This window comes from Hemitrygon akajei, chromosome 17 (genome assembly GCF_048418815.1).
Source record: "Hemitrygon akajei chromosome 17, sHemAka1.3, whole genome shotgun sequence".
NCBI lineage: Eukaryota > Metazoa > Chordata > Chondrichthyes > Myliobatiformes > Dasyatidae > Hemitrygon > Hemitrygon akajei.
The window spans coordinates 18994067-19017594 of record NC_133140.1 but is presented as its reverse complement, the minus strand read 5'-3'; the positions used below and the strand labels follow the sequence as shown (position 1 = coordinate 19017594).

Genomic DNA, 23528 nt, shown 5'->3' with positions numbered 1-23528 from the left:
TTTGCGTGTGGGGGGGTTGATGTTCTTGTTGCCGTTTGCACAATTTGTTTTTTGTTTGTGGGGGGTTGATGTTCTTGTTGCCGTTTGCACAATTTGTTTTTTCTGTGCGTGGGGGGGGGTGATAGTTTTTTTTTGAACGGATTCCATGATTTGCTTTGTTTTGTGGCTGCGTGTGGGAAGACAAATCTCAGGGTTGTATACCACATACATACTTTGATAATAAATGCACTTTGTACTTTCTCAGTCCCGTAAATACTCCACTGCGAATAAACACTCTCAGATTGCTGAACAAGGGAAAACACTTTATTTTTGATGACCAGGAATGCAGAGTTTACAGACATTAATGAATCAGTGTTGCACAAAGCCAAATTCAAGTTGCACAACTGAAGTGTGTAGCATGCCTGGGCAAATGCAATTGCTGGGACTTGCCAAGCAAGTATTGAGTCCCGACAGGAGTCAATTCCTCGCTTCTTTGGTTGCTTCAGTAATTCTCTTTAAGATATTCTTCAGCCTGTCAACGATAGCTGAAAGCAAGAGGAGAAATTGTGTGTGACAAGATGAGAAACAATCAGGAGTTACTCTGCGCACTCCCTGGGAGCAGACAGAGCTTTATCAACGATCTGTTCACACAACAGAATGACCATCGGCTGCTCACTGAGCCGCAACAGCCCCCTTGGCTTTGCAGCGTGCATTCACCAAAATGGGTCTGATGAGCTTTGGATCACTTCATCTGGAGCTCATGTTGTATGCAATGTAACATGTACGTACCGTTGGAATATTTCATCAAGACCCTGAGTGTCCCATTGTTGGCTGCATATCTAGAGCAGTGGTTCCCAATCATTTTTATGTCATGAGCACCTACCATTAAGTGAAGTTGGGAACCCCTGTTCTAGAGATTTCATTACCTGCCCTATTTTCAATTGGATTGCATTGTGTTCCAATCCTGTTTAGAATGTGAACACATTCCTTTCATCAAATTGATGATTCTCAACAGTGACTTAAACAGCCTTTTGCCCCTCTCTGCAATATTTTTATGATTGGTGAATAAAAGTGTTCAAAGGAACAATGGATCACATCCTTCTCCCAGGCAGCTGTCAACTGATTAAGATTTAATTATTGGTGGTTCTAGTGTAACCACGGAGAGCTGGCAAACTGGGGGTCTCTGACTCATGGTGCTCCTTGCACTGGCCTGCTGTCAGTAGTGCATCAGATGTAGAAGGAAGACATTCAGAGCTGTACCTCTCTGCTTGTGTCCTCTGTCACGGCTCATTGTGGGGCTTGGGGCACCATGCAACAGGGAATTAGAAACCAGTTAGCCTGACATCAGTGGTGTGGAAGATGCTGGAGTCAATTATAAAAGATGAAATTACGACACATTTGGATAGCAGTAGCAGGATCAGTCCAAGTCAGCATGGATTTACAAAGGGGAAATCATGCTTGACTAATCTTTGGGAATTTTTTGAGGATGTAACTATGAAAATGGACAAGGAAGAGCCAGTGGATGTAGTGTACCTGGACTTTCAGAAAACCTTTGATAAGGTCCCACATAGGAGATTAGTGGGCAAAATTAGAGCACGTGGTATTGGAGGTAGGGTACTGACATGGATAGAAAATTGGTTGGCAGACAGGAAACAAAGAGTAGGGATTAACGGGTCCCTTTCAGAATGACAGGCAGTGACTAGTGGGGTATCGCAAGGCTCGGTGCTGGGACCGCAGCTATTTACAATATTCATTAATGATTTAGATGAAGGGATTAAAAGCAACATTAGCAAATTTGCAGATGGCACAAAGCTGGGTGGCAGTGTGAAATGTGAGGAGGATGTTATGAGAATGCAGAGCGACTTGGACAGGGTGGGTGAGTGGGCAGATGCATGGCAGATGCAGTTTAATGTGATAAATGTGAGGTTATTCACTTTAGTGGCAAGAACAGGAAGGCAGATTACTATCTGAATAGTGTCAAGTTAGGAAAAGGGGGAGTACAACGAAATCTAGGCATTCTTGTTCATCAGTCACTGAAAGTAAGCATGCAGGTACAGCAGGCAGTGAAGAAAGCTAATGGCATGTTGGGCTTCATAACAAGGGGAATTGAGTATAGGAGCAAAGAGGTCCTTCTGCAGTTGTACAGGGCCCTGGTGAGACCACTTGTGGAGTATTGTGTTCAGTCTCCAAATCTGAGGAAGGACATTCTTGCTATTGAGAGAGCGCAGTGTAGGCTCACAAGGTTAATGCCCGGGATGGCGGGACTGTCATATGTTGAAAGATTGGAGTGACTGGGCTTGTATACACTGGAGTTTAGAAGGATGAGAGGGGATTTGATTGAAACATATAAGATTATTAAGGGATTGGACACGCTAGAGGCAGGAAAATGTTCCTGATGTTGGGGGAGTCCAGAACCAGAGGCCACAGTTTAAGAATAAGGGGTAGGTCATTTAAAACAGAGATGCGGAAAAACTTTTTCACCCAGAGAGTGGTGGATATGTGGAATGCTCTGCTCCAGAAGGCAGTGGAGGCCAACTCTCTGGATGTTTTCAGGATAGAGTTAGATAGAGCTCTTAAAGATAGCGGAGTCAAGGGATATGGGGAGAAGGCAGGAACAGGGTACTGATTGTGGATGATCAGCCATGATCACATTGAATGGCGGTGCTGGCTCGAAGGGCTGAATGGCCTACTCCTGCACCTCTTGTCTATTGTTAATTTCTGTATGTGTTTTTCGCCCAGGCAAACTGAGATCTCTCTGTAGCTTCCGTGATGCTGCTATTTAGGATCCTCCAGTGCAACACCATTGCCTACCTCCAGCTTTTGGACGCTCAAAGGGGTCAAAGGCACGGCATTCGTCTATCAGCTCACAAAGGTCTTTGGGACAGTCACTTGGCAGAGGCTCACGGACTCGTTCCTCACAGATTTTTTTATGGATTTCTTCATTGCTGCAACCTGCTCAAGAAAGGAGAAGTTTAAGGCAACTTTTCTGGCTCATGATTCTAAATGCTGTATGACCAGTCTCCTTGCTTCCACCATAAATGTCACTAGTGATAAATGCCACCCAGACTCTGATCAACCTCACACTACAGAGTCAAATTCCAACAGCTTCCTCCACAAATCCTGTGAGAACATCAGAGCAAATGACAAGGCCCAGCTTTCTAATGGAACTAAGACAGGCACACTGCCTTGTATAGGCAAGGGAAGAGAAATGGGAGATGCACAGATGAAGTAGAGCTGAGCTGAATCCTAAGGGTATTGGGAGATGTAAATTGACTAGTCAATTTGGGCAGAGAAGTGGCAAATGTGGTTCAACGCCAGGAAATATAAGATTATGTGCTTGGAGAGGTATAACAAAGTATGGGAATATACAAGATATACTGTAAGGCAATATTCAGAAACAAAAGGATATTGAATTGTATGTCCACAGATCCCTAAATAAAACAGTAGGATGGAGAAAAGGAAGAAGAATAATTTTCTTTATTAGCCAAGGTACAGAATATGCAGAATATGCAGGGAGAATATGCTAAACGATATGGCCACAGCTTGGATATTGTTACCAGTGCTGATCAAACACTACAGAAAAGATGTGATTGTCTGGAGAAGATGAGCACAGGAAACGTATAAGGATATTGGACATTTCTAGCTGTGAGGAGAGATTTAATAAACAGGGGCTGTTTTCTTTCAGAGGAAGAGACCGAGTAGAGAATTGAGTTTTGTACATTCAAAAGCATGACGGGATTACAGCAACAGGAAAAATTTATTTCCTTTAATTGATCGAAGGAACAGAGGGGTGGTATAGAAGTAATTTTTCATAACGAGATATGGAATTCACTGGTAGAAGGGTGCTGGAGGAGAAACCCTCTTCACATTTAAACAGAAGAGCTGTGACTTCGAGGGTTACAGAACAAGTGCTGGAATTGTGTTTACTCTGGGAAACTTTTCCTCAGCTGGCACAGATACAATGGGAAGAATGGTCTTCAGTGTAATAAATTTTCAAGGATTATGTTAGCAGGAGCTGGAAGGTACAAATAACCAAACCCATGGTGTAATGGAACTGATCGAGAGATTGGATTTTAAGAGCTGCAAACAGGAGTTTAAATGATGCTAGTGGATACATATACAAATCATCAAGCTTAAACATCAAACTGAAATCATCAATCAAGGCAGTTCATAAATATATTCTTCTTTGTAAGTCTACACTTTGGGAAACAAACCTATACGCTTTTAGTTGAATGTTATCTCGGAGGCAATGAGTGAAATCGGGCTGTTTTAATGTCAGATTTTATTCTGCAGGTTTTTCATCCACGGGCAAGGGGCAGGCAGCAGGAGTCTAGGGGGCAGGCGGCAGGGGGCTGGGGCTCGAGGGCAGGGGCCTAGGGGTATGGGCGGGCTGGGGGGCAGAGGGCTGGGGCTAGTGGGCAAGGGGCTAGGGGAATTGTTTGCAAGGCAGCAAGTCCAAGGATGTGGCAGAATGGGATGAGTGCAGGGAATAGGGTCCATTTAGTGGTAGTGGTAATGATGGGGGGTGAGATTGAGTGTGGGAGGAGAAAGTGATGAGCCTGCTGAGACAGCTGGTTAGGCTGAAACTAAGATAGGTGAAATACATAAAATTTTACTTGTTACCTTTGAACGGTGCTTTACGGCTGGCAATCTCCCAAAGAACAATCCCAAAACTGAAAGGAAAAAGGAATAAATACCAAATACTCAGTAACCTTGAGCAGTAAGTGTTCTGTGAATAACTATAACATTAATACGATGCACATTTTCTCCTTTGTACCAATACATCACCCAAATAGACATAAATATTTGTCCTATGAAATTCCATAAGCATGAACATGCATTCATTAACATATAGAACTTTTACCAGACATCGGAAGCTTGGCGAGGAGGGGACTTCAATCAGATCCACTATTCAAGGATAAAAGGCGGGAGCCAGCCACGGTAGAGTTATAGAGTAACCAATTGGGGTTGGGGATTGATTAGTAACAGCAAATTAAAGGATGGCATGGGCAAGCAGCCATTGTTGAGGCAGCCATTGTCTGAGTGGACATAGTCAGGGTGGTGATCTTAAGACTTCGAGGCTTCACTCACAGAAAGCCAAGGAAAGAAAAGCTCAAGTTATTTTCCTTCTCTTCTTCGTATCTGCTCGGCTAGGACTTAGAGATGGCAGGCAGGATAGTGAAATGCTCCAGTTGTGGGAGGTGGGAAGGCAGGGAAACCTCCAATATCCTTGACAACAGGAAAAAGAAGGAGCCATTTGACATAACCTGTCTGGAAACTGATCACTGCATTTATGAATCAGAATTAGAATCAGGTTTCATGTCATCGGCATATACGTTCATTAACGTTAGGGCAGCAGTACAATGAAATACATGATGAATAAATATTGAAAACAAAAAAACTGAGTTGCATTCAGTATATATACGTCTATAAAAAAGTTGTTTTAAAATAAGTAGTGCAAAATAACAGAAATTAAAAAAAAGTAGTGAGGTAGTTGTTCCCGGGTTCAATGTCCATTTAGGAATTGGATGGCAGAGGGGAAGAAGCTGTTCCTGAATCGCTGAGTGTGTGCCTTCAGGCTCCTGTAGCTCCTACCTGATGGTAATAGTGAGAAGGCGGAATGTCCTGGGTGGTTGGGGTCCTTGGTGATGATTTACGCAGATATTGATCAGTTCCTCAATGTGTACATGTACAGTAAAATTCCAATAACAGGAATCCCATGGTTTGGACATTTTGATGTTTGGCATCAGGCTCTCAAGTGCTGATTCTAATACTGCTCTTAACATACCAGGATCCTAGTTCCTGTTCTCCCTTTAAACTTACCAGCGGCCTGGTCCTGTCATGCCCTTAAACTCAAATTCTGAGGACACACACAAAATGCTGGTGGAACACAGCAGGGCAGGCAGCATCTATAAGGAGAAGCATTGTCGACGTTTTGGGCCGAGACTCTTCGTCAGGTCAAATTCTGAGGCCCGTCTCCCACACTCTCCTGAAACTCCCTGGCTGCTTTTCTCTGCTCTTTCTTGAAACTCAGTAGATTCCTTTCCTACACTCTATCTAAACTTAAAGGGTAGTCTGCATAAGTTATTATTCTACTGCAAAACATCACAAAATGTGCATTAAAATCAATGAATTGAAACAACATCCAACAATTTGGAAATCTTTCAGTTTAGCATTATCAAAGGCTTGACTATGACAGATTAATGGACTTACACTGCATGGAGACATATTTGTTAGGAAAGAATTCAAGACAGGTCCTGGGGCCAACCTAATGAAGGTGCAGACCTTGGATTGTAAATCAGTGAATAGCGAGGACTGGATATAAGACTGTGATTGAGAGTATAGCAATTACTGTCAATGAGATTCCAGCTTAACGCAGAATAGCTTTACACTCCTGAGTTTCCATTCTGAACTAATTCAATAACAGCCAGATAGTTTATTATATGTTGATCCCTGATAATCTGTTTTAAAGTACACGATTCATATAGCAGGATGAATCTTTGTTAACTTCTGATATGACCTTTAAAAACTCTAAATACAGTATTTCGCTCTCTGTTACACACCAATCTAATACTGTTGCAATATGATTTCAATTAAAGGTCAATCTCCCTTGGTCCATAGCATTAAAAAAAAGTTGGGAATACTCACAGACTTGGCTCAGATACTGTCTGTATCTAGTGAGATTTGTCCATTACCTTCTCCTGCTTAAACTCTTACCTGTACACCTCACAGGGCTTGTCATACTTGTAGTTGATGTCACTCATTTGCTGTGGTGAGATGTATGGTAACAACTGGGATTTCTCGCTGGAGGTGTCAATTTGTCGGATGGAGGTCTCTGTCTTGGCCAAGTCCATGCCCCCCAGCTGAACAAATGAAGAGACAAAGAATACCACAATATTTATTTGTGCTCCTGAATGATCCAAATATGAAGACTGGAGTTAATTTTAATGGTGGATGCTCATGATTATATCAGTTAACCTTCACTCGGAGGCCATGGTCAACCAGGAATCTGGTGCTGTCAATAGAACAGTGAAGTTTGAACTTCTCAGTTGATTGGTGCAACCTGCAATGAAGCACAGCACAGCTGTTGACAATAGCTAAAAAAACAGCATATCACAAAGAAGATGGAGAGTCTTTATGTTCTTTTACTTCACAAGGTATGTAGATTAGCTGAGAAAGCCGAGGTCTGAAAGTGACAAGGCAATTTTTCTATTAATCCTGACAAAAACACGTAATCAAACAATGTCACATCCACTTATAGCCACTGAAAACAGCAGCCATTCTCTTCTGATGAGAAAATCTGCAGGAAATCCAAGCAACATCCACAAAATGCTAGAGGAACTTGCCTTGAAACTGGAGGAACAGTAGAGGACCTGTCGGTCCATGGCTCCTCTACTGCCACGATGAGGCCACGCTCAGGTTGGAAGAGCAACCCCTTATATACCATCTGGGTAGCCTCCAAACTGATGACATGAACATCGATTTCTCAAACTTCCGGTAATTGGCCCACCCCTGAACATCTCCATTCCCATTTCCCTCTCTCACCTCATCTCCTTAGCTGCCTATCACCTCCCTCTGGTGCTCCTCCCCCTTCCCTTTCTTCCACCCTCTCCTATCAGATTCCCCCTTCTCTAGCTCTTTACTTCTTCCTCCCTCTTGCCACTTTCTTGCTGTAACTTCTCATCTTTTTTTCCAGCTCTGATGAATCATTCTCTTCTGCCTACAATATAATCAGAATTTCCTTGTTTATTCCACGTTCCTTGTGAAATAAAAAAACATAAAGGCTTCCATCTTATTCATGATTGACTGCGGGCACATTCCTGCTGACTTTAAAACTTCCAAAAAGGAATGCACCTCTATGGGATTCAAAAAGGGTAAAAAAAAAGATAAAGACAGAAGATTAGCTTTATTTGTCATGTGTACATTGAAACATCAAAATATACATTGAAATGCATCGTTTGCATCAAATCAAATCAGTGAGGATTGTATTGGGCAAGATTCTGGGGCCAACATAGCATGCCCACAACTCACTGATCCTACCTGTGCATATTTGGAACGTGGGAGGAAATGGGAACACTGGAAGGAACCCACGCGATCACGGGGATAAAATAGAAACTCCTTACAGACAGCAGCGCCAATGAAACCCTCATCTTACAGCTGCCGTGCTGTAAAGTGTTGTGCTAACTATTACACATGTGGGTTGCCGATACATAAAAATCATGATATGGACTATTTTCTAGGAATGTAACATGGGGGGGGGGGGGGGGGGTTACACTGTACAGGCAAGTTGTACAACACTGAGTGCAGGTGAGCAGCTACAAAGTGGATGATTTGAATGCAAGGCCAAGCTCCAGGAGGAGGCAAGAGCTGTTTCTCAGCCAGGTCTCAGAACAAAGGAAGTTCTATTCCACATTTTCCAACGCTCCTGTAAACTCCTTTGTTCACTATCAGTGAGTGTTGTTTAAACTCCATCTTAAGTAACACCCTTTCCTGTGCTGATTATGATTTTAAATGTTTTTCTAGCAGCAATGATTTAGGAATTAATAGGATTATGTAAGACGTTCAATCCCTTGACCCTTTTCATCATTCCTATTGATTTACCTCAGTTTGTTGACCTGGGTTCTCTCTACTTCCCTTCATGAAATTATACAATAAAAGAAACTCTTGGACTTGGTCTTAAAATTGCATTGACCTGTATTCACAGCTTTGTGGGTTCAATATTCAAGATTTCAACTAATCTTTGGGTGAGAATGAGTTTTGTTGAGTCTTTGTTTTGTTCTGTTTTGTTCATCTTTTTGTACAGGAGAAGGGTTATGGGGTCGATGAGCCTGATCTGTTTTTGTGGGGATTTTAGGGTTCATGTGCCTGATCTGTTTTGTTCTTTTTTTTTGTGTGGGAGGAGGGATTTGGGTGTTGATGATCGTGCTGCCTTTCTTTTCTTTTTTGGTTTTGTGGCTACCCGTTTAATTGAAGAATTTCAGAGTTGTATACTTTGCTAGTAAATGAACCTTTGAGAACATGCTTTCCAATGTAATTACTAGAAGGTCCAGGTCTAATTCTTATTTTAGATTCCAAAAGCAGAATAAGTAGTTTTCTTAATAAAATTTCCATCCCATTTGAAACATATTGATGGCATCATAACCTACCTTCAAACCATCATAACCTTTCTCCTGCACAAAAAAATGAACAAAACAGAACATCTTCAAACATCTTTCCTTTTAGTTGGTGCTCTTCTGAGAAGCTCCTGAAATATTTTAATAATTTTAGTAGATCCATGGCTATAAGTACAGGAGTACAGGAGAGTTTGTAGATGCTAGAAATCCAGAGTAACACCAAAAATGCCAGAGGAATTCAGCAAATCAGGCAGCATTTATTAGGAGGAATGATATCTTACACTTTCAGATTCCTTCTTCTTCAGCCTCTTCCATCTGTCACCTCCCAGCTTCTCACTTCATCCCCCTCCCCACCAACCTTCCCCCTCACCTGCCTTCACCTATCACCTCCCAGCTTCTCACCTCATCCCCCCTCCCCACCCACCTTCCCCCTCACCTGCCTTCACTTATCACCTCCCAGCTTCTCACCTCATCCCCCCTCCCCACCCACCTTCCCTCTCACCTAGCTTCACCTATCACCTGCTCCTTCCCCTCTCCCATCTTCTTATTCTGGCTTCTTTCCCCTTTCCAGTCCTGATTCCAGTCCTGAAATGTTGACTGCTTATTCCTCCCCATAGATGCTGCCTGACCTGCTGAGTTCCTCCAGCACTTTTTTTTTTGTGTCCATGGTTATGAGTTCCTTATGTAGGCTCGGTGCCATCACTTTGGAGTGGGTAATATTTACATTCTGTGTTTGGCAAACCCAGGGATGAACAACTCTACTAAACTGCAGCATAATCTCTCCATTCTCCCAGTCATAAGAAAGGCTACCTGTACAAGCCACTGGCAGCATCCAGTGCCATGTGAACACGACTCTGCCAGCTGAGATGCCATTTGCCTTCCAGAACGCTGCGCAAGCACCCCAGCTCGCAGTACTCCATCACAATCAGGAACTCGGGGCTGTCACCTGATGGGAAATATGGCAATCAGTCTGAGACTTGCTGACTGGACAGAAACTAAACAGCACACATAACCTGCCTGCCATTTAATTGATGAAATGGAGGAAGAGGAGGACAATATGTAATGTCAAATGTGTGCTGTTATTATGAATCCTGTTGTGCTTGTCCCACCTATAAGTATTTCTTACTCAGTAAAATCTAATTTTTTTTAAAAGCCTAGTTTATTTTGATCCAACTTGGGGTGAGTGTGCTGCCCTGGCCTGAGCCTTGCAAAAACTCACAAGGTTGCTCTGTTAAGTCTCGTGTAGACGCTGCTTTAGAGTGTTGATTAGGAACCAAAATCTGAAGACTTTGCCCAGAGCAGCCTTAATTTTACCCTTAGTTCCTCAAATGGAATATATTAGAACCTGCGTCATCCATGTTTGATGTATCTGCTGCTGATCTTCTCTATTTTTATCCTCTCCATTTCATCTACCTGCTGGGATTACAGAGCTAAGTATTGCTTAGCTCCCGAGTGTGGCATTCTGTGATCTACTTTTTCATTCCAAATTGGCCCCTCTTTTTAATGCTCTTTAGAATTTCAATGTCTATAAAAGACAAACTGTGCAAATACAATAATAATTATAAACAAATAATACTGGGAACATGAATTCTGCAGTCTTTGAAAGTGAGTTCATAGGTCATGGAACGAGTTCAGAGTTGAGGTGAGTGAAGTTATCCACTCTGTTGCAGGAAGGAGCCTGATAACTGTCCCTGAACCTGGCAATGTCAGACCTAAGGCTCCTGTATTTCCTTTCACAGGATGATTTGCTGGTGAAATGATATCTCACAGGCTATTCATCCTTGCACTTGTTTCTGTAAGAAAAAAGAATGCTCAATGAAAATCTTTAATGGATACTTGTGACACTTTCCTGGGATCTAGTATGCAGCTAATTAGGTTACCTTTTGAGCAACACTCATTATTTCCCCTTTCTGGTACGTACTAGAGTTTTAGGGTGCAACCTACAACAGTCATGGTTGAACAAGGTGCTACTTTAATACTTTTCTTACACTCAGAGGGACTCTCTGCTGTCAGCAGGAAACCTGAGGGATGGGTCTTGCCAACATGAACCACCCATGGCCGCTCACACAATTGCACTCTCCAAGTAAGGTGGCGGAGGCCAGATACAATAGGAGCAAGAGGTCCTGTCAAGATGAGATTCTGCTGCCGTCTGTTCAGGGGTGCACGGTAGTACAAACTGAACAGATGGAGTGACTTCATCATCATCTGCTACATACTGCACGGTCCTACAATACCAACAAGAGCAGCTAGAGGAGCGGAGCAGGGAGAGCCATGAGAAGCAGCAGAGGCAAGAGGTGTAGGGCAGAGGTGGCGTTTATCAGGGATATTCCTCAGCATCCACAGGTTCATTTCTCAGCAGAGCAGAAGAGGGAGACATGACAAAACGACACAAAAGGAACACTATCGAGAAGCTTCTTATGAAGATTTCTACAAATATAGTCCCAGTAATAATCTCCTTTACAACTCAATGGCCAGTAACAACAGTACAGCAATAACTCAGCAGGGGGAGTCCAGCTGAGACTTAACAGCACCCAAAACCTGCCTGCCATTTAATTAGGGTGGAGGAAGAGGACGATATGCAATGTCACATGACTAGCTATATTGAAACTGGTGTGGAGGACAAGATTCCAAAAGCTACTATAGAAATACAGTAATTACAAATGACTACAGTTCATCTTGATCACTCTTCATCATATAACCATATAACAATTACAGCATGGAAACAGGCCATCTCGGCCCTTCTAATCTGTGCTGAATGCCTACTCTCACCTAGTCCCACTGGCCCGCACTCAGCCCATAACCCTCCATTCCTTTCCTGTCCATATACCTATCCAATTTTACTTTAAATGACAATACCAAACCTGCCTCTACCACTTCTACTGGAAGCTCGTTTCACACGGCTACCACTCTCTGAGTAAAGAAATTCCCCCTCGTGTTACCCCTAAACTTTTGCCTCCTAATTCTCAACTCATATCCTCGTTTGAATCTCCCCTACTCTCAACGGAAAAAGCTTATCCACGTCAACTCTATCTATCCCCCTCATAATTTTAAATACCTCTATCAAGTCCCCCCTCAACCTGCTACGCTCCAAAGAATAAAGACCTAACTTGTTCAACCTTTCCCTGTAACTTAGGTGCTGAAACCCAGGTAACATTCTAGTAAATCTTCTCTGTACTCTCTCTATTTTGTTGACATCTTTCCTATAATTCGCTGACCAGAACTGTACACAATACTCCAAATTTGGCCTTACCAATGCCTTGTACAATTTTAACATTACATCCCAACTCCTATACTCAATGCTCTGATTTATAAAGGCCAACATACCAAAAGCTTCCTTCACATGAGATTCCACCTTCAGGGAACTATGCACCATTATTCCTAGATCACTCTGTTCTACTGCATTCTTCAATGCCCTACCATTTACCATCTATGTCCTATTTGGATTATTCCTACCAAAATGTAGCACCTCACACTTATCAGCATTAAACTCCATCTGCCATCTTTCAGCCCACTCTTCTAACTGGCCTAAATCTCTCTGCAAGCTTTGAAAACCTACTTCATTATCCACAACGTCACCTATCTTTGTATCATCTGCATACTTACTAATCCAATTTACCACCCCATCATCCAGATCATTAATGTATATGACAAACAACATTGGACCCAGTACAGATCCCTGAGGCACACCACTAGTCACCAGCCTCCAACCTGACAAACAGTTATCCACCACTACTCTCTGGCATCTCCCATCCAGCCACTGTTGAATCCATTTTACTACTTCAATATTAATACCTAACGATTGAACCTGCCATGCGGAACCTTGTCAAAGGCCTTACTGAAGTGCATATAGACAACATCCACTGCTTTACCCTCGTCAACTTTCCTCGTAACCTCTTCAAAAAATTCAATATGATTTGTCAAACATGACCTTCCACGTACAAATCCATGCTGACTGTTCCTAATCAGACCCTGTCTATCCAGATAATTATATGTACTATCTCTAAGAATACTTTCCATTAATTTACCCACCACTGACGTCAAACTGACAGGCCTATAATTGCTAGATTTACTCTTAGATCCCTTTTTAAACAATGGAACCGCATCAGCAATATGCCAATACTCCGGCACCATCCCCGTTTCTAATGACATTTGAAATATTTCTGTCAGAGCCCCTGCTATTTCTACACTAACTTCCCTCAAGGTCCTAGGGAATATCCTGTCAGGACCCGGAGATTTATCCACTTTTATATTCCTTTAAAGCGCCAGTACTTCCTCCTCTTTAATTGTCATAGTTTCCATAACTTCCCTACTTGTTTCCCTTACCTTACACAATTGAATATTCTTCTCCTTCATGAATACCGAAGAAAAGAAATTGTTCAAAATCTCCCCAATCTCTTTCGGTTCCACACATAGCTGTCCACTCTGATTCTCTAAGGGACCAATTTTATCCCTCACTATCCTTTTGCTATTAATATAACTGTAGAAACCCTTCAGATTTATTTTCACCTTACTTGCCAAAGCAACCTTGTATCTTCTTTTAGCTTTTCTAATTTTTTTGTTAAGATTCTTCTTACATTCTTTATATTCCTTGAGCACCTCATTTACTCCATGCTGCCTATATTTATTGTAGATCTCTCTCTGTTTCCTAACCAAGTTTCCAATATCCCTTGAAAACCATGGCTCTCTCAAACTTTTAACCTATCCTTTCAACCTAACAGGAACATAAAGATTCTATACTCTCAAAATTTCACCTTTAAATGACCTCCATTTCTCTATTACATCCATCCCATAAAACAAATTGTCCCAATTCACTCCATCTAAATCCTTTCGCATCTCCTCAAAGTTAGCCTTTCTCCAATCAAAAATCTCAACCCTGGGTCCAGTCCTATCCTTCTCTCCATAATTATATTGAAACTAATGGCATTGTGATCACTGGACCCAAAGTGCTCCCCAACACATACCTCCGTCAGCTGACCTATCTCATTCCCTAACAGAAGATCCAACACTGCCCCTTCTCTAGTTGGTTCCTCTATGTATTGCTGCAAAAAATTATCCTGTACACATTTTACAAACTCCAAACCATCCATCCCTTTTACAGTATGGGCTTCCCAGTCTATGTGTGGAAAATTAAAATCTCCCACAATCACAACCCTGTGCTTACTACAAATATCTGCTATCTCCTTGCAAATTTGCTCCTCCAATTCTCGCTCCCTGTTAGGTGGTCTATAATACACCCCTATAAGTGTTACTACACCTTTCCCATTCCTCAATTCCACCCAAATAGTCTCCCTAGACGAGCCCTCTAATCTATCCTGCCAAAGCACTGCTGTAATATTTTCTCTGACAAGCAACGCAACACCTCTCCCTCTTGTCCCTCTGATTCTATCACACCTGAAGCAACGAAATCCAGAAATATTTAGTTGCCAATCACACTCCTCCTGCAACTATGTTTCACTAATAGCTACATCATATTTCCAGGTATCAATTCATGCTCTAAGATCATCCACCTTTCTTACAATGCTCCTAGCATTAAAATAAATGCATTTAAGAAATTCTCCACCTCTTCCTCTCTGTTTATCTCTAACAGTACAAAGAACTTTACTGTCTTCTTTTTCTTCCTTCTCCCATACATCTGTTCCTACACTCTGGTTTCCCTCCCCCCTCGTATCTAGTTTAAATCCACTGGAGCCTCTCTAGCAAACCTACCTGCAAGAATATTTGTCCCCGTCCAGTTCAGATGTAAACCATCCCACCGGAACAGGTCCCACCTTCCCTGGAAAACTGCCCAATTATCTATAAATCTGAAGCTCTCCCTCCTGCACCATGTCTTCAGCCACATGTTGATCTGCACTATCTTACTATTTCTAAACCCAACTGCACGTGGCACTGGTAGCAATCCTGAGATTGCTATCCTGGAGGTCCTGCCCTTTAACTTGGCACCTAACTCCCTAAACTCACCTTTCAGGACCTCCTCACTGTTCCTACCCACGTCATTGGTCCCTAAATGGACCACGACATCCGGCTGCTCACCCTCCCTCTTGAGAATACTGAGAAATCTATCCGAGATATCGCGGACCCTGGCACCAGGGAGGCAACAGACCATCCGGGATTCTCAATCTCTTCCACAGAACCTCCTATCTGTCCCTCTAACTATCGAATCCCCTATCACTACAGCTCTCCTCTTTTCCCTCCTTCCCTTCTGAGCTGAGGGTCCAGTCTCGGTGCCAGAGACGCAACCACTGCAACTTGTCCCTGGTAGGTCGTCCCCACCAACAGTATCCAAAACGGTATACTTATTGTTGATGGGAACGGCCACAGGGGTGCTCTGCTCTTCCTGTCTATTCCCCTTCCCTCTCCTGACAGTCACCCAGCTACCTGTCTCCTGACTCCTAGGGGTGTCTATCTCCCTGAAACTCCTGTCTATTTCTGCCTCTGCCTCTCGAATGATCCGAAGTTCATCCAGTTCCAGCTCCAGTTCCCTAACACGGTTTGTCAGGACTGCAGCTGGATGCACCTTTTACAGGTGTAGTCATCAGGGACAATTGTGCTCGCCCTGATTTCCCACATACTGCAAACGGAGCACTAGACTGCCCTAACTGCTGTCTCCATTACCTACTTCTAAGCTAATTAGATTAATTTAAAGGAGTTTACCCGGTCTTACCTCACTTGGAGGTAATACATAATCATAATACAACAGTGGGGTTATAAGAGTTGCCGACTAACTGCGCTAATGAATCTCTGTCCCTTTAATCTCTCCTCCTGGTGCACTGATACTGACACATGAGTGAGTTTAATCTCCTATCTAGCCCACGGTTCTGGATGTTAACGCTGCAAGGATTAAGGTAGCAGCATATTAGAATGCCTGAATATCCGTATCAGCCAATGGGGTAATTCTAAACTTCATTTTCACAGTCAAATGAGATAGGTGGGCTGGAAAGCAAGTAATAAATGAAAGAGATTTCAGTTGGAAACAACACCCAAAAAAAAATCAAAACAGCTTTCATTTAAATTTTCCAAATTGCAACAATTATAAGATTATATTTCAAAACTACTTAGTTGGCAGTAAAGTGCTTTGGGAGGTTCTGAATTGCGAAAGGTGCTTTGTAAAGGCAAATCCTTCTTTACTGAGAACTCATTACAAATCCATGCCTGGGACTAGCTTACCCCTTTGATCAATACAGATTCCATAAATTCGCACCATATTTGGGGATTCAAAGTGCTTCATGGTCTCAGCCTCTTTGTGAAAAATATTGCGTATTTTCCTGTAGGAGAAGGAAGAAAGCACCAAGCCATCAATCCTTGCATTCCTGAGTGTGAAACATTAAATTTAACTCAATTCTGTTTTGTTATCCATACTCACTCCACATTGGATGATCCAACATTAACGAAACGTTTAATGGCTACTGGAAATTTGTGCAACATTCCTTTGTAATATCTGGAATTACTAGTGATCAGAAAAGGCGTGCTCTCTATTTCAATGTTATCTGGGTTTAATTCCAGAATTCCCTGCACGGGGTGAACAGAAGTTTTTGTTTGGTCTACAAGAGGAGAGAGAGAGAGACATCAGCATCAGACCTGGATAACCAGTGGAAAACATGTTCTTCATATTTTTGCTAATTTAGTCAATATTCCCAGGACAAATAGGTTAGATGCAGAGTGCTGCTCCCTCAACTCAATAGTCTATCAATATATCCAAAAGCTGGAAAGATGAGAGCACAAGTCCAGGCAAATGCAACTATTCTGATGCACTACTTTGACACAACTTGTCAACCTTCACCATCAAAATCCAGGAGTTCTTTACACCACAACATTAAAGGTTCAAAGGTTCATTTTGTGATTCAAGTATGTGTGCAGAATATAATGCTGAGATCTGTCTTCTCCAGATAGCCCAAAAATAGAGAAACCATAGAAGTAGTTGAAAGGCATCAATTACCCCCCCCCCGCAAGAAAAGAAAAAACTCAGATACCCCCAAACCCCCTCCAAACCCTCCCTCGTACAAAAACTGACAGATCACCCACAGGGAGAAACAACAGCAAGAACATCAAACTCCAAACCCCCAGCCCACCAATCGGCAACAAGAAGGAATGGGGGAGAACATGAAAAGAACATAGAACTGAACGAGGCCAATATGAACCACAGTCCAACCAATAACTCTCAAAATTTCCATAACATCTCAAAGAGCATCAGGACCCAGCAGCCTCTCTGAGGGCAGCAACTTGAACCAGTGGCTCCTCCGAGGACAGAAACTTGAACCAGCATCCCCTTGGAGGGAAACGACATGAACCAGTGGCCTCTCTGAGAACCATTTGCACTTCTCCACATTTGCCTTGATGTTTCAACTTTCCTTGACATTTTAAACAGCGAAAAAAGCAGTCAATTATGGCTCCTTGGTCTCATCTTTGAGTTCCTCTTTGTGGTAGCTCGTGCTTGCATTTCTCTCTTGGAGTTTTCTTGGGGACAGCTGAGTGCTGGCTCACTAGATCGAACTGCAAGTCACAGGCTCCAGCAGTTTCAAAAACAAAATGAGTAGAAGATGTAGAAAAACTGAAATTATTAACTATCTGGAAGATGTCACCCAAGGACTTTAGAAATGCATTAAACAGAAACACAATTAATGTTCTTACTTGGTATCATTTTGTTTTATCTAGGTTGACTTGAAAGGGTAAAACCGCTAATTTTAAGCTGCATGTATCCTCTGTAATTCTAAAACAGAGGACATAAAGAGAGAAGAAGGAAATTAGGAGGGCAAAAAGGAGCAATGAAATGACCTTAGCAAGTAGGGTTAAAGAGAAAAATATATTAGAGAGATTAGCTAAGGAGAGAGTAGGTCCCTTTAAAACCAAAGTAGTAATCTTTGTATGGAGCCAGAGGGTATGAACAAAGATGTAATGAGAATTTCTTATCGGGATAGACCAAGGAGAAGTACGTGGAGGATGGAGGCTTGTGAGGGGTGGAATGATACTCTGGAACACATATGCATCAGGAAGGAGGAAGTGTTATAAACATCACAACATTTGGGTGTATAAATCCCCATAACTTTTGGAATTAGATCAAAATGTTAAGAGAAGCAAAAGAGAAGATTGCTGGGGCTCTGCTGGAGATTTTTACATCTTCAGTAGACGTAGGCGAGGTACCAGAAGGCTGGAGGTTAGTTAATGTTGTTACTTTATTTAGAGAGGCATTAGGATAAGGAACTGCAGGACAATAGACCTTACATCAGCAGCAGGGAGAATGTCAGAGAAGATTTTGATTACTTTCACTTGGAAAGACATGGAAAGGTTAGAAGGATTCAGCTTAGTTTTGTATAGGAGCAGTTACGTCTCAAAAATCTGGTTATGTTTTTTGAGAAGGTGACTAAGAAAATTGATTAAGGTGGCACAGTAGATGCTGTTTGCATTGAATTCATTAAGACTTTTGACAAGGTCTCACATGTTAAGCTGGTCCAGAAGGTTAAAATGTAAGGGACTCCAGATGTGTTGGCTAACTGGATCCAAAACTGTCTTGTTGATACAAGACAGAGGGTACTGGTTGATGGGTGTTGAAGCATCTAACAAGTGATTTCCCGATTGGACCTTTGTTGTTTGTAATATGGCCTGGATGAGACTATAATTGATCCAACTGGTAAGTTTGCAAGTGGCACAAAAATTGGTGCGGTTGTAGATAACAAAGAAGGTTGGATATGGATACAGCAAGACACAGATCTGCTGGAAATTTTGGGCACGATGGTGGCCGATGGAATTTAGTCCAGATAAGTATGAGGTAATGCACTTTGAGATGTCAATTTTTGGTAGGACATGTAGACTAAATGGCAGGGACTTTAGGAAAATTTATGTATAGAGGGGCCTTAGGGTGCAAGTCTAACAACAGTGTCTTTGATAGTGTATAAAGATCAGTCCATTCTGACGATCTGCTGCATACTTGCGTTGATTGAATGAAAGACTTGTTGTATTTGTAACTCCAGAGTCTGGGTAGTGACTAATGCACAGCAGAGAACCTTCACCAAAAAAGATTGTCGTAGTTAAGAAAACAACTTGTATGCTCAAGGACAACTGGCTATAGATAAATTACGTGACTGGCTGTGGGCTCAGATGTTACCGTGTGACATATTACCTGCCTTGTGAGACTGAGAACCTAAATAAAAGAATGTGCTGAACGCATTGTTGTTTTCCCATTGTATACTCACAGGCCTCCATTATATGTTGGATATCTTTCAGATTCATTTTAACTTCTCCCAGGTCAGCTTGCAAAGTCTCCACAGCCTTCTGCATTCTCTCCTCCACTGAAAGCAATACTGTAATGCCAGGTTAGGAGCTGTTAGCAGAGTTAGGCTCTCTTACCACAAATAGTCAGAACACACAAAACTGGCATAGAAGTTATTACAGAATAGGAGGAATATTTAGAGTAATGCATCTTCCTGAGTCTTGGAAACAAATGACATTTTTTGTTTTGTTGTGCATGTTAAATATTTGAATAATTTTATGTCAATTAACCTGCAAGATTTTTAGAAATATTTGAATATTTCTCAACAGGGAGATTCTAGAAAGTTACTTAGAAATAAGGCTTTGACTTATGTTCACTGGAAAGCAAGAGGCTGTAATTAATGTGAATCTAAAGCCAGATGAAAAGCAATCTAAATGCTAGATGGTAAACTGTAGCTGCCGAAACGCAGTTCATTCACCATTTCCTTAAGGTCGCTCAGAAAATACTTCAAAGGTGGCCCACAAACAGAAAAGCTGGAAGAACTCAGCCAGTCACACAGAATCTGTGGAATGAGAAATCGTTTACTGTTTCAGGTCAATGACTGATGCAGGAAAAGTCCTTCCAGTAGGAGATTCAAACGAGAGGACATGATTTGAGAGTTAGGGGGCAAAAGTTTAAGGGAAACACGAGGGGGTATTTCTTTACTCAGAGAGTGATAGCTGTGTGGAATGAGCTTCCTGTAGAAGTAGTAGAGGCCAGATCAGTTGTGTCATTTAAGGTAAAATTGGATAGGTATATGGATAGGAAAGGAGTGGAGGGTTATGGGCTGAGTGCGGGTAGGTGGGACTAGGTGAGATTAAGAGTTCGGCACGGACTAGGAGGGCCGGAATGGCCTGTTTCCGTGCTGTGATTGTTATATGGTTATATATATAATTTAGAATCTGAAACCGTACACAAGGAACTCCCCAAGAGTGGACATGCAGAATTAGCAGAAAATTGTGAGAAGAGGAAGTAAGTAAATGGGAATTTAGATAACTTCAATGAAACCTATACACTATATTTTTGATAGGATAGAAACATAGAAAACCTACCCACATTGCTGTGCCAAACATATACTTACTTTAGAAATTACGTTCTAAGCTCCATGTACATATCCAGGAGTCTCTTAAAAGACCCTATCATATCCACCTCCACCTCCGTCACCAGCATCCCATTCCACACACTCACCACCTTCTGCACAAAAAACCTGCCCCTGACATCTCCTCTGTACCCATTTCCAGGCACCTTCGAACTATGCCCTCTCGTGCTAGCCATTTCAGCCCTGGGAAAAAGCCTCTGACTATCAAAGCCTCTCATCATCTTATACACCTCTATCAGGTCACCTCTTATCCTCTGTTGCTCAAAGGAGAAAAGGCCAAGTTCGCTTGACCTATTCTCGTAAGGCATGCTCCACAATTGAGGCAACATCCTTGTAAGTCTCCTCTGCACCCTTTCTATAGTTTCCCCATCCTTCCTGTAGTGAGGTGACCAGAATTGAGCACAGTACTCCAAGTGGGGTCTGACCAGGGTCCTATAGAGCTGCAACATTACCTCTCAGCTCTTAAACTCAACCCCACAGTTGATGAGTTGAACTCCATCTGCCACTTCTCAGCCCAGTTATGCATCCTATCAATGTCCTGCTGTAACCTCTGACAGCCCTCCACACTATCCACAACACCCTCAACCTTTGTGTCATCAACAAATTTACTAATCCATCCCTCCACTTCCTCATCCAGGTCATTTATAAAAATCACAAAGAGTAGGAGTCCCAGAACAAAGCCCTGAGGTACACCACTAGTCAACGACCTCCATGCAGAATATGATCCATCTGCAACCACTCTTTGCCTTCTGTGGGCAAGCTAATTCTGGATCCACAAAGCAAGGTCCCCGTGGATCCCATGCCTCCTTACTTTCTCAATAAGCCTTGCATGGGGTACCTTATCAAATGCCTTGCTGAAGTCCATATCCACTACATCTACTGTTCTACTTTCATCAATATGTTTAGTCACTTCCTCAAAAAATTCAATCAAGCTTGTAAGGCACAACCGACCTTTGACAAAGCCATGCTGACTATTCCTAATCATATTATGCCTCTCCAAATGTTCATAATTCCTGCCTCTCAGGATCTTCTCCATCAACGTATGAACCACTGAAGTAAGACTCTCTGGTCTATAATTTCCTGGGCTTTTTCTACTCTCTTTCTTGAATAAGGGAACAACATCCGTAACCCTCCAACCCTCCAAAACCTCTCCCATCCCATTGATGATACAAAGCTCATTGATAGAGGACCAGCAATCTCTTCCCTTGCCTCCCACAGTAGCCTGGGGTACATCTCATCCAGTCCCAGTGACTTATCTAACGATGCTATCCAAAAGCTCCAGCACATCCTCTTTCTTACTGTCTACATGTTCAAGCTTTTCAGTCCACTGTAAGTCATCCCTACAATCGTCAAGATCCTTTTCTGTAGTGAATACTGAGGCAAAGTATTCATTAAGTACCTCTGCTATCTCCTCCGGTTCCATGCACACTTTTTCACTGTCACATTTGATTGGTCCTATTCTCTCACGTCTTACCCTCTTGCTCTTCACATACTTGTAGAATGCCTTGGGGGTTTCCTTAATCCTGCTCACCAAGGCTTTCTCATGGCCCTTTCTGGATCTTTTAATTTCATTCTTAAAGCTCCTTCCTGCTAGCCTTATAATTTTCTAGATCTCTATCATTACCTAGTTTTTTGAAACTTTCATAAGCTTTTCTTTGTGGAATCTCCGTGGATCTCTGTGAAGTGGCAGCAAGACAGACTCACTCATGTACTCTAATCTCTAAGCATTAAAGACATATGTAGAATGTGCCTTTCTGATTGCTTCTTGTTCCCATAGAATATAGAACATAAATCACAGAACTGTACCAGCACACGAACAGGCCACTTGGCCCTCAGTGTTGTGCCAAACCAGCTCAAAAGCAAGTCAAAAACACCCAAACACTGATCCCTCCGACCTACACCATGTCCATATCCCTCCATCTTCCTCATATCCATGTGCCTATCCAAACGTCTCTTAAAGCCTCCAGAGTATTTGCTTCTACCACCGTACCAGGTGACACGTTCCAAGCATCCATGAGTCCAAGTTTTAAAAAACAATTACCCCTCACATCCCCTTTGAACCTTCCCCCCTCTCATCTTCAGTGCATGCCCCCTAGATATTCCAACCCTGGGAAACAGATACTCTTTGTCCACTCTATCTATACTTCTCATGATCTTGTAAACCTCTATCAGATCTCCCCTCAGCCTCCGATGCTCCAGAGAAAACAACCCAAGTTTATCCAGCCTCTTATGATAGCACATGCCCTCTAAACCAGGCAGCATCCTGGTAAACCTCTTCTGCTCCCTCTCCAAAGCCTCAACATCCTTTCTATAGTGGAGTGACCAGAACCATACACAATACTCCAGATGTGGCCTAACCAGAGCTTTATAAAGCTGCAACATAACCTTTTGACTTTTGAACAATGCCGCGACTAATAAAAGCAAGCATTCAATAAGCCTTCTTGTCCACCTTATCGACCTGTGTAGCCACTTACAAGTAGCTATAAACTTGGACCCCAAGATCTCTCTGCTCAGCCACACTGTTAAGGATCCTGCCCATACATTCACATTTTTGATTTTATGCAAAAGCATATCCAGTTTCTTCTGTCAACTCACATTTACTAATGCTCACTGTTTGAAAAATATCTCCTTTTCCATGTTTTCTGCACAAGTGGATAAGCTCAGATTTTCTCAGATTATTCACAGATATTTCTATCCTCTTCACGGCTCGGTTTTGCCAACCAGTTTTGACGCTATTAACAGTATAATGGTTTCTTTATAACCATTACATGAGTTTAGCTTAAGGAGATTGTATGCAGTGATTCTGTCTATGCCTATAGTTCTGTGCCTTCCACAGCGGAATGGAACAAGTTAAAATGCAAACAAACTTGAGTCTGTTGAAATTCTCATGCACACTAGCATGAGGTAAGCCAACGTTAGTTTGTTTGTTGACTCAATGTCTAAAACCTATGTTGCATATCTATATGTTTGAAACTGTGCCACTTCTGAAGATGCCCATAGATCTGACCAGGCCTCTGACCAGAACGGGTCCCAGCATTGGGGATGGGTGTGGGTGGCAGTATGGGTTGAGTAGGTGGTACATGGGGAGTCAGTATTT

General features: G+C 42.3%; 1 protein-coding gene across 2 annotated transcripts in view; it reads right to left on the bottom strand.

Annotated features, from left to right (window-relative positions):
• Window positions 1-281: 281 nt before the first annotated feature.
• LOC140740525 (mixed lineage kinase domain-like protein) overlaps window positions 282-23528 on the bottom strand; it is a 38827-nt gene continuing 15580 nt past the window's right edge. The window contains exons 3-11 of one of the 2 annotated variants that reach the window (XM_073069746.1): window positions 19277-19384; window positions 16453-16630; window positions 16257-16354; window positions 9903-10038; window positions 6958-7042; window positions 6697-6842; window positions 4603-4652; window positions 2791-2931; window positions 282-524 (exon numbers count right to left, since the gene is read on the bottom strand). In XM_073069746.1, coding sequence (XP_072925847.1) covers window positions 457-524; window positions 2791-2931; window positions 4603-4652; window positions 6697-6842; window positions 6958-7042; window positions 9903-10038; window positions 16257-16354; window positions 16453-16630; window positions 19277-19384 — 1010 coding nt within the window. In that variant the 3' untranslated portion in view covers window positions 282-456. The remainder of the gene's footprint in view (window positions 525-2790; window positions 2932-4602; window positions 4653-6696; window positions 6843-6957; window positions 7043-9902; window positions 10039-16256; window positions 16355-16452; window positions 16631-19276; window positions 19385-23528) is intronic. The other variant, XM_073069748.1, reaches the window with a different exon arrangement.